The sequence below is a fragment of the Emydura macquarii genome, unplaced genomic scaffold, assembly GCF_026122565.2.
Source record: "Emydura macquarii macquarii isolate MOO-44397 ecotype Brisbane River unplaced genomic scaffold, CSIRO-AGI_Emac_v2 contig_1551, whole genome shotgun sequence".
NCBI classification, from domain to species: Eukaryota; Metazoa; Chordata; order Testudines; family Chelidae; genus Emydura; species Emydura macquarii.
In genome coordinates, this window is record NW_027131688.1 from 26668979 (window position 1) to 26680806 (window position 11828).

Consider the following 11828-nt stretch of genomic DNA (forward strand, 5'->3'; position numbering starts at 1 on the left):
TGACCACTTATTTGTGGAAACAGAGCAACATTGCCCAGAAAACAGAGACAATCCAGCAAATAATTCTATCTGTCCATTGTATCTCCTCCCTTGCTCTTCTGTACAAAAAACTAACATGAAACAGTTAATTTATTTCATATTTGAAGACAACATTTTTGTGGCACAACAGTCAAGTAGGAATGAGTATTTGTCCGTGTGTAAAGCTAAAGAGTACAGCTCCTGACAAGTAGTATAAGATTATTTTCATGGTTCCCAAGCCATTCCCCCCCTCCTGCCCATAATGAAGAATTAAAGAATTTCCACATCTGAGCACGGATATAGGAGACTTAAAATTCACAGAGTGTAAAAACTGAGACCATTTTTGGCAGAGGTAGAATAGAAAATTACATTAAAACCTTTTAGTTACAACTCCCAGTGGTCTCCCAAAAGCCATCAGTAGTTACAACCTACAGTTTGGGAAACAAAGTAACAATGACCAACATACTTGTTTTTATTAGTGTATTTATTTTTGCCTGTAAGAATAAAGGTGTATTTCATGGATCACTCATCTCACTTTTTTTCTCTAGTTTGTTATAAACAGATTTGCAGGTTACATAAATACACAAGTTTACAGGTTCCCAAGAAGTCCTTCTTTAAGTGTTCATACAGAATGATAGCTGTTTGACTTTTTCAAGAGGAGCAAAAAAGCTACAAACACTATCTACATAGGTTTATATATCAAAGTACAAGACAAGTGATATACACAGAAGAGCCATAAAAATAATATTCTACAATCTTTCATTTACTCCTGCCTCAGGCAAGAAGAATACATACAAGTAGAAGTGAGCTTTTTGTTTACTTCAGTTCCACAGACATTTGAATTACCGTGCAGTGGTTATAATAAAATTTTCACAACAGATTACCCTTAAACCAAAATACCAAATATACTTTACCATGAGCTACCACTTGTGCACTGATAGACAAACGTTTGTGTCATTTCAAAAGGATGCCTCCAAGAGAATACATAAGGCTTTTGTGGTAATAAGTTATTCTCAACAATTTATTTATTACAGTCCCACCATCTTCTAAAATGAAATATCTTGTTGGTTTTATTTTTTGTCTTGGTCTTTTTCTGCATCCAAAAGTGCAGAACGGATTCCTAACTTCTTAAGCTCTTCCACTAGGTCTCCATTCTGATGCATCTGGAGGAGTATGTCACAGCCACCAACGAATTCACCATTAAGATATACTTGAGGGATGGTAGGCCAGTTGGAGTAGTTTTTAATTCCTGTACCAGAAAATAAAAATAAAAGTTAAATCTCATTTACAAATATACTGGAAATCATGGGAGGAAGGGGGAAGGCATCACTTCAGCTCCACGCAGATTTTAACTTTCTCACTTCTTTCTCTCTGAGGCTGTGGGTCCTATTTATTGCAGAAGAGCCGTAAGAATTAACCACATTTTAGTAAACTTCTTTTTTTTGGCTCCCACCTAGAACTAGATATTTGAGAGATCTGAGTTCAGTTCCAATTGTCACTCTTAAACAGGAGCTGTGCAAGTATCATGCTCACTTCCTGGAAAACAGAAGAATACTAAAGTGATTTCTTTGGCCAATTAAAGAAACAGGAGCCCTTTTATTCAATGACTAGTACTGTTGGTATGGGGATTTTAATTACCATATCCTTTGTATTCCCCACAAGGAATTTTAATAATCCCACATTCTTATTGCCCTTATACAGCACTATTTGCTACTGCAAATTTGTTTTCCAGACAAGTTATCCTCCAATAGTCCTTGAATTTCTGAGTGCTTTATCTTTCATTGACAGACCGTGAAATTCTTGGGAGGGGCACAAGAGACGGAGCATGCACGTAAGGCACACTATGAAAATGTGCACAGCATCATAAATTAAGAAATAAATATCTAGTCTGCCACAATTTACCCTTATGAAAAGCCCTATAGACTAAATGTTTTAAATTATAAACATAAAAGGTTAAATAAGACTAGTCAAAAAATATATGCCAAGCATTCTAATGTATTGATTGTAGCTATAAAAGATCTCAGGAAAATAAGGAAGTTATTACAGATGTTGAAAGAGTTTATACATCCAGTTTCTAACTTTTTAGTATCATACCAAAAAATGCTGAAAACCTAACAATTCACTTTTTGAACTTTGTACTTCAAAGAATCATATCACTCCAGGCTCATCCTTAGTCAGTCATTCACTAGGATCCCAGACCATGCTCTAGGTCAGTGGTTTCAAACTTTTTAGGCTAAATACCCTTTTCCAAATAAGATAGTCCAGTGGTTCCCAAACTTTTGGGATTACGCCCTCCCTCCTTACCTGCTCCGTGCCCGCCCAAGAGATGCAATGGGGAGCCGGGGCCAGGAGTGGGGCCAAAGCCACAGTCGGGGGCCATGAGTGGGGCTAGGAGTGGGGGCCCAAACTGTGGCTGGGGGCTGGAGCTACAGCCATGGGGCTGCGGGGTCTGGGAGCTGGGGCCCATGGCTAGGAATGGGGCTGTGAGGTCTGGGAGCTGCAGCAGGGAGCCGAGGTTAGGGCTGCAGCAGAGCCGTCAGAGAGGGGCTGAGTGGCGCTTCCTCTTTGCCCCCATGAGGACTGGCCCAGGCCCTGCTACACCCCCAAAGGTTCCTCCATACCCCCGTAGGGAGATGCTCCCCACAGTTTAGGGACTTCTGATGTAGTCTATCGCATACCCCCATCTCATATAGATTGCCAAATCTTACTAAATAAAATGTGTTGTCTGGCATTACAGGATTTTTCTCGTGTACCCCAGTGTGAAAACCACTGCTCTAAATTGACGTCTCCCCACAGTGTAGGCTAACAAAATACTCACTTTAAAATATTAAGACTAAATACAACACAGGGAGATTAAGTTTTCCCATTTTATAGAGGGGTAAGAAAGTATTTTCTAAAACACACACTTCTTCAACAGCAACCATAAAGCAAGGTACCAACTTAGTAGCAAATACGTCCTTATGCAGAGACTACATTCTGCAATAGCTGGGGCTGGAGCTAAATTACGTCTTTTTCACTTAATTTCTATGATTTATCTATGCCTTAAAAGTTCTTTAAAAATTAAAAGACCTTGTGTGTTTCACAATTACTACAAATTTGACTTCAACAATGGAATAGTGTTATCTAGACTGTACATTATAGAAAATTCCTAATGGCTGTTAAAGGTGCCTCCCAGACGATACTGTATCAAGCTAAACCATCTTAAATTGTTTTCTCTGCTTGAAAGAACATGGACCTATCCAAACCATTTACTCAGTTAGTTGCTATAATAAACTCTAATTTCTACCTCAATAAATGCTTTGTTTTCTGATTTCTAATCAGATTAGCAAATTCTCCTTACTCACTTCCATATTTAAATATATATTTAAAAGGAAGTGTTTCCGTTCCAATAATGTGAGAGGATTATGGTTTGCACAGGCAGCAATGCAGATATAAAAAACTAATCACACAAACACTAATTATTTACAAAAAACTGCATCTTTAAGTCTGTTATGGCTAATATTTTAATATCCTTATACTTTTTAATAGCCACAGCAAAGCATTTTAAAGTATAGTTTTAACTATAAATAGCCTCTTTACTTAGGATGTTTTATTTTCACTTCAGATGAAAGTACAGTGTGTAGAAATTCCCGTCCATATATTTCTGATTTCTTTGGTAGGCAGACATTCTAGAAATTTTCCTTACTTCTTTGCTCCCATATCCTATTTCTTAAGTCTTTCCTTTTAAGGTTTTCTCTGGAAAAATAATCTGTCTCAATGCAGCTTTCTGCTATGAAGCACCTTGCAGCTTTGTCATCCCTAAGTTTCACTGCTATATATAAACTCTTGAAAAGTACATAGCCTTTCCACTGCATGAGCCTACATATGTTCTAATGATAGGTATTAAAAGCATTTAGCTAACCACACACACTGAATAGCTAAATATTATAAACTTATAGAAAGAACTGAACAAGAACAAAAACTGGACAAGTGAAGAGAAAATGGGCATTCATTATTGATGCACTTCTGCCCCAGCTATAAGCTAGGTAAAAACAGCAGTTTATGGGTCTTCAAATGATGCAAACAATCCCACTCTAGATTCTTCAACCTGCAATAAGAGGTGTTATGCCTTCTTCCGCAATAAATGCACATCTATTCTTCAAAAAGTAGGTAAATATAACAAATAGTGCTGGAAATTTTAGTATTAAATACACAATAGAACTAATGCTATATATCGTATCTTGTATAAACCATTTAAGCTTTTCTTTTCTTTTTTATTATTTTTTTTTTAATCAGTAGCAGGAAAATCTTTCTTCACAGAACCATTTGCATACACTGCAAGCACCTTCAGCAGTCTATTAAAGTTCAACTTCAGTTCCTGGTATAAGCCAATTAAGCTTGATTGCATTTGTTAGTTATATCCTCAATATTAATCAAGTAATTTTTTGTAAATGTTTCAACACATGGGTTTTGCCTACATAACAAATTAAGCTGATACCAAACAAGATTGTCAACAACTGGGTTAGCTGAACTGGCACAGAGAGTTGTTAAACTGCAAGTGTATACAAGTGGTGTTTCAGCTATGTTTAAGCAGTTTGTCCTGGTGTACTGTACTTGCTGCTTAACTGCACTGCATTCAATACCAGTAGTGCAGTTCAATACCTTTGTAGTGCAGACAAGGTCTTAGATCTAAAGAGAGAGATAAATACATTTAACCAACACTTTTCTTATTTGTCACCTTTCAACCCAGAGCAGCTTTTAAAGACCAAATTATAGACAAACTTCAAATAGGAGGTTGTAGCAGACACCGGATTATAATAATGATTACTACTGCAAGACATATACACTAGTAATGACCTGCTCGCATATAATACGAGATCCTTATTTTAATGGATACACCTGAGGTCTTTGGAACTGAAAGTTCAGAATTCTATTGTTAATTACACACACACAGGACCAAAAACGGTGTAATTTACCTTTGAAACCATGGTTAGTTTAAAAATGTGCCGAATTGGAACAGTGTCCAATCAATGACAAGAAATAGGGGCTAAAACTGAAACAGTCTTCCCCTATTTTTTAAGCTTTATTTTTTTATCTTACACCTAATGCTCTTGCAATTCCAACACCTGAATCAGCTTTTGTAGAGGCTGCACTTTTATGTGATTAGGTATACATCTGATAAAATAATTCTTCTGGGGATGGAATTGCAAATATGAGAAGTCTGGTTTCCCTCCTTCCTCCCTACTATCAATTTTATTTCAGGCCCCTTCCAACATTCCCTATTTATTCCTTCCTAGGACAAAACTTCCATTGAAAAAAATGAGAACATGAGTGTTGAAAATGACCTTAAGTGTAATATTAGGAGCATATCAACATTCCCCTTTGGTATACATTGCACCAACTTCTCCTGTTACAAAAGGGAGAAAAAAGTAAAATTTCATAACACTGTTTTAAATGCTGCTGACTTAGGTCCAATCCCAGAGCTTGAAATAAACCCTGTGGATCATTACGCAATGAACTTGTTCAAAGTTCATGAAAGAAACCCAGCTGCATGCTACTTTTTACTTAGCAATTCATTCTATTACATCAAATTAACAAATCATTTAACTTTAAAATATAAAAATGTTGTAGCTCTTGCCATTTCTTAAGTTTAATAAAGACTTTCTGAAAGTGCAATACTAAAACCTCAAGATTATCAATAACTAGAACAAGGTAGTTTGAATACAATGAAAAAGAACTTTTGTTATTAATATTTTACTTTAACCATGACATCTCACTATAGTTACATCATGAAACTGAAAATCATTTTGAAAAAAAAATGAAGATTAGACATAAACCTTTCAACTAAAAGCTAAATGAAAAGAAGACAGCACAGGCCCAAACGCAAGAAGTAAAGGGAGGAGGAGGGAGCAGAGAGGGAAATCATCCACCTGATAGATCTAAATATACAAAGTATTAAATCCCTATCCCACAAAAAAAAAAAACCCATGTGCTGTAAAGTGTTCATAGTAAGCACATCTAGTGCCAAACACCTGGAAGTCTGCATTCAGGCAAAAATATCTCCCTTCACAATCACTATACTCAAGTGACCCCATGAAACCTTAGCATTAAGCTAGGCATGTCCAAAAGGAAAGCAAACAGAAAGAAGTTTCATGTGATCAGACTAGCAACCTTTTAGAAATGGAGATCCAGTAAACAGCCAAATACTTTTACATAGACTAGCTTCTACCATGTAGGTGATTGCTTAGGATGGCAAAGTGTACCCAGAATACTTCTTGTGCATGTTACTGGGGCCCAGGAAGGCATATTTTGTACTTTACCAAAAGAAGAAAAATTCCTGAGCAGTCAGTGCTGATACACTGTGCACTTATGTACTGTGGCAGGAGTTCTCAAACTTTTTAAGTGTGGATCACACCTTAGCACAGGGATCGTACTGTGAGCTGTATCACATTTTATTAATAATTTCCCTGATACCATCATCTCCCATTTACAAGGGCATAACATTACTGAGGCAACTACAACAAGGGAATGTAATGTTAAAGTTATGTATTTTGGTTGCCTTTTAATGCAATTTAGCATCTGAAGGAGGAAAGGCAGCAGTATGTGAACAGCCAGCTGACAGTCCAAGAACCACTATTTTGGGGATGGCTAAAAAGCTGGTAGTCACAGAAATTATCACAAAAATTAAAGTACAGGAAGGATTATTTCTTGTGTTCTTTCCCCACATAATTGTCATAGTTCATCTGTGCCTTCTGCTTCATATCCAGTAACTGAAATCCCAGTTCTCTGAGATATCAGACTGCCGTAAAACAGAAAACGAGATTTTTCAAATGTTTTAGGAAGTGGATAAAATTCTAGTGGCAAGAAAGGGAAGGGTCTGCCACATAAGGGATCAGACTAGTAGCTTAAAAAGTCTTCAGGTTCAGTATTCTCTTTCTGACAGGAGTCAATACCAAATGCTCCAGTGGAAGGTGCAAGAATCCTCATAAAACATACTTATAGAATAACCTAGTTTTAGGTTAGGAAATTCCTGTCAATTAGTGGATGCTTTCAATCCTGAAGCATGAAAAATTTAGGCTGATTTTTTTTTCAGCTTGACTACTATAACTTTCCATGTTTGCTATCTGTATAAAGGCCTACCATTTCTAATAATAATAATAATACACAAATGGTGGGGAGGAAAATACAAGCCAAAATAAAAATAGAATTGTTCCTATACATAATATTTTCCAAAACTATTGTGAGGAAGTGTCAATGGCTGTTTAAGATCAGGAGAGCTGGAAAGCAACTGTCAAGACATAAAGGGTTAAGAATCAAAAGGAGATGTCATTCACTCATAACTTCTGAACCGTGCCACCTTTGACTCAAATTTCACCACACCTAGAAGCCAAATTGGAAGTTTGCTAAGAGCTTGGAGGACTGAAAATAATTTGCATAAGCAGAACAGAGCACATAGCTCTTTCTTTCAAAAGACAAAAATGATGCAATCTGCAAAGAAAACAAGGCACATGGCGAGGCTGCAAAGCAGATCAAGATAAAGTATCACTCGGGCAGCCTATCATCCCCGTGGGCCTCACAGTGAACACAGTTGGTGACTCTCTGGGATCATCTCAATTTGAAACATGGTGAACCAAAATGTTAAAGGGTTCTGGGATTACTTTCAGAGACTACAAAACTTCATTGTACAATGAAGTCATGCCAGCATGATGCTTTCAGCCAATACAACATCTAGCTGAGCCAATATCAGTATTACTTTGTACATTCTAACTGAAAAACAGCGAGAGTCCTGTGGCAGCTTAAAGACTAACAAATGTATTTGGGTATAAACTTTCGTGGGCAGAAGCCCACTTCATCGGATTCTAATTGAAGAGCTTTAAGTGTTTTAGAAATATTAAGATTCCATTGGCCATGTGAAGTAAGCTGATAAATATTATTTCTGTTTTATAGATGTGACATAGAGCCATGGATTTTCTAAGGATTTTGAAAGTCAGTAAGATCTGGCCTCTTCCTTACGTCCTTTAGATAATGCCAGCACAAAACCACACATCTTTAGCCAAGTCGTGATCAGAATCCAGGTCTCTGGACTTCCAGTCCCAAGATCATCCTTTACAGTTGACAACTTAAGCTACTGTCCAGATGGGCTGCAACTCCTGACAGGCCATTGGGAAGTGCCAAGAAGGATGCCAGCCCCCACCTACAGATACCATTCCCTTGGGACTTGTGTTCTCATAGAAGGCACTTTGGGCCTGATTTTTCAGAGCTGCTGAGCACTTACAGGCAAGTCAGTGAGAGCAGATGGTGCTCAGCACCCGCCCCCCCCCCCCTTGTGTGTCTACGTGGGCGGTTTCTGCCCTCTCTCCACCCCACAAGGTCGACTTCAGTCAGTGCGTGTGTGAGGAGCGGGATGCGTCTGTCTGTCTGTCTGTCTTCCCTCCACCGCTCCCCACAGGGTCTACTCCACTGGGGGGGGGGGGCGGTGTGTATCTGCCTTCCCTCCACCGCTTGCCCCATGGCCCCCTCCAGTGTGTGGCTGCCGAGGGTGCTCTGCTGTGCTCTGCCTTCCCCCGCCCCGCCTCCTTACTGGGAGCGGGAGGAGTCGTTCCCCCTCGTCGGCAGGACACGCCGCCCCGGGCGCTAACCTTGCCGGAGATCGGGGTCCTGCAGCACGTCGTAGGCCTGGAAGTCCTGCACCCCGTGCATTCGCAGGATCTGCACCACGGCGTTGCTGAAGCCACACAGGGGCTGGGCCGGGTTGCCCTTCATGAACACGACCACGGGGTGCCCCTGCACCAGCCGCTCCACCGCCTCCCGCGATCCCCGGCCGCCCTCCCCGCCGCCAGGGGACGAGCCGTCCCCGACCGGGGCCTGGCTGAGGGGCCGCACGCCCCATCGCAGCGCGCTACCTCGCAGCAGCGAGGCCGCGCGCAGCCAGCACAAAGCACCGCTCATCCCAGCCCCGGCTAGTGGCTGGCTGCCGCTACACCTACTACTCCGTCCGCTCCGCACACCGGCCTCTACCCTCAGCTGTGCCGCCCCACTCACTCCGCTGTCCCGCCTCCCTATTGGTAGAGGCGGCAAAACGTCCCGGAAAGTCCGGCCCACAGATGGACAGAAATATCTGTCAATCAACATCCTTGGCCAATAGTGTGCGTCAGAGACCTTCTATATCCCGCCTTGCCATCTCAAGCCTTTCCTCCCTATTGGCAAAGCGTGGGGGGAGGGGGTCATACGGAAGGCCTTGAGTGGATAGAAATATTTGTCGATCGAACCGAGCAACCAATAATGAGCCGCACATCCGGATAGGTCCTTCCGCTGAAGTGTTAATCCCGCCCCTTCTGCACTGCTATTGGCTGCGCTAGCCGCGTGAGTTAAGGGTTCGTTCGACTGACTCTTCCTAACTCCTTCCGCTTCCGCTGCGTAAAATCAGGTTTGCTTGCTAGGTGGCTGTGTGCGTGGTCTGTGGTGAGGCGTGTTGGCGGTTAGCGGGTTGCAGATCGCGGGGGCGGCGGCGGGGCCTGGCTGCGAGCCGCCGGCGCTAAGGAGCCCTCGGCCGGCCGGGCAGGGCCTTTAGGGGTGGAGGGGACCGCTGGGGTATCTGGGGCTCGGTGGCCACCGGCCGCGGGCGGGGCTCAGGTCCGCCGAGTGCTGCCGGAGAACAACGGGCCTCGCTCGGTGCTGCCGCGCCCTGCCCGGGCCGCGGCTCAATCGCGCGGCGGGGGATCCGATGGATGTGGATGTAGCGAGCGGCTCTGGACGGGCCGGGCGTGCCGGCCGAGTCACTGTCTTCCAGGGTTGGCAAGGCCTGTCTGTGGTTGCCCCGAGGGCTGGCTCTGTCCCATCGTCAGCCCTCCTGCCCGTCGGGCTCGGTCATGGCGCGGCGTCCCGAGGGCCCTAGAGACCCTCCGCCATAGCCAGCGGTGCCGGCCTCGCTGAGACAAAGCGCCGTGCGCCGCTGTGGCGTATGAAGGAGCAAAGCGGGGCTGGGGCCGCGCTTTGCCAGCCCTGGCATGTGGCTGTCCAGATCTAGCGTGAGCAGCGCTCCTCCAGTACCGATCATTCGAGGCGTGGTGATGGAAGGAGTAGCCTAGTTTGGGCTGGGGGATGGACACAAAGCGTCTCTTTCTCTAGTAAAAACAGCGAGAGTCCTGTAGCACCTTAAAGACTAACACATTTCTGTGGGCATAAGCTTTCGTGTGCTGCAGCCCACTTCGTCAGATGCATGAAGTGGAAATCACAGATAGGAGGTAGATATAGATACATATATAGATATATAACTAAGGGTGAGAAATGTAACAATGGGGAGGGCAAGTGCTAACAAAGTCAATTCAGTTAGGGTAGATGAGGCCTATTCACAACCATTGATTAGAGACTGTTCTTTCTCTGGTAGTGCTTAAAAGCTGAATCTTAAGGTAAAATTTGCAAGTGGCTGAAGTGATTTAAAGGCTTAAGTCCCTGCTTTCACAAATGCCTTGGGCGCTTAGGTGCCTAGATTCTCTTGACTATTGGCTTTGAAGTGTTTATCGTTCTTGAAAACTTCACCCTGGGTTTTTCTTTGCTTCATGTGGCATGTCTGTGGTCTTGGAGCTGCCCTTGGTTGTTTGTACTCAGGGCTTACCAGGCTTGCAGAGAGAGCGTTGGCCTGAGGAAGCCGAGGCATGCCTGTAAGAGTAATAGCAGAACCATGTGCAATGTTCCTCTGACAGTCCTAATTCTGTTGCCACGGAGATAATGACTTATTCCATGTCATTATCCATCTACCAACAGTAAGAGTAATTTTGCAGTCTGATATTGTTTAGCAAATACCAGTTTTGCTGAACACTAAAAACTGCTATAAACTTTCAGTAGGTTTCTTCAAACCTGTTCTTACCAAATGTATGTTTGGGGTTATGTACAGGAATTTGTACTAGTTATTGATGGTCTAGCATAAACAAGAATCCTTTGAAATAATATTTAGCTTTATATAATGCTTTTTGATTTAAAAAAAAAAAACCAAACTGAATAAACTTGAGACAGAACAAGATCCTTTGGCTATGTAGTATAAACTGTATTATTCTGTACACGTACTTACTCATCCCATAAAAAAGGTATCAATTAATGGCAAAAGAGATCCTTGCTAATAAGTCTGTTAACCATTTCACCATAACAGTCATGGCTGTTAGTTGTAATTGTCTTCTATTCAACTGTAATCTTCCTAAAATCCAAGCTTATTAATAAACCTTTCTGTTTATTTTCAGGTTGGTGATTCAGATCACCTGCTTTGAAGAAATCTGAATGTGACTTCAGTGGGAATATTAAAGAAATCTTATGCACCCCTAATGTTACAGATGTTCCTCCTGCAGAAGCTAATCTCATCCCCTTTTTGAAGATTTGTAATCTATCATAAAAATCAATAATATTTAAATGAAGTTGCAGTGTTTATTCATGAACTTCTAATTTGTTCTTGTAATTGGGATTGGATTGCCTATTACAATGGGTACCTAGTTTGACTACCAGCTTTTAAAAACTACCAGCTTGTAAGGGCAGCAGTTGTCCTTTATGGTTACATAGTGCCTAGCATAATAGCAACCTGACCTGACTATAGCTACTGGGGGCTGCTACCCTATAAATGATCATTTTAAACAAGATGCTAATAAAAACAATAGGCAAAGTGATCTAAATATCAAACATGTTTCATATAATTCTCAAGTTTAAATTTTTATACATGCAAAGGTCCTTCTATTTGCTCTATGCCATCCTTGACTGCATTCCAAGCTTCTTTGTCTAGTCCTTGTTTTTAGATCCTCCTGGGCACTAAAATGGCTTTTACAGGGCTCTTTTGCATTAGTTCTTAA

The 11828-nt window shown here is 41.7% G+C and overlaps 1 protein-coding gene, 1 long non-coding RNA gene and 1 other non-coding gene across 3 annotated transcripts; 2 read left to right on the forward strand and 1 right to left on the reverse strand.

Moving 5' to 3' along the window:
• Positions 1-484: 484 nt before the first annotated feature.
• On the reverse strand, positions 485-9046 carry GLRX5 (glutaredoxin 5). Its single transcript, XM_067555107.1, has 2 exons — positions 8637-9046; positions 485-1267 (listed from the first exon to the last, which is right to left on the reverse strand). Exons 1-2 carry the CDS (start codon positions 8944-8946, stop codon positions 1089-1091), a joined length of 489 nt encoding a protein of 162 aa, XP_067411208.1. The 5' UTR covers positions 8947-9046; the 3' UTR covers positions 485-1088.
• A 247-nt stretch (positions 9047-9293) lies between these two features.
• LOC137157750 (uncharacterized) lies at positions 9294-11398 on the forward strand. The gene is made up of 2 exons (XR_010921227.1): positions 9294-9424; positions 11232-11398. It is a non-coding gene; the product is annotated as an uncharacterized lncRNA (long non-coding RNA).
• On the forward strand, positions 10565-10833 carry LOC137157769 (small Cajal body-specific RNA 13). Its single transcript, XR_010921232.1, has one exon. It is a non-coding gene; the product is annotated as a small Cajal body-specific RNA 13 (non-coding RNA).
• Positions 11399-11828: the final 430 nt, after the last annotated feature.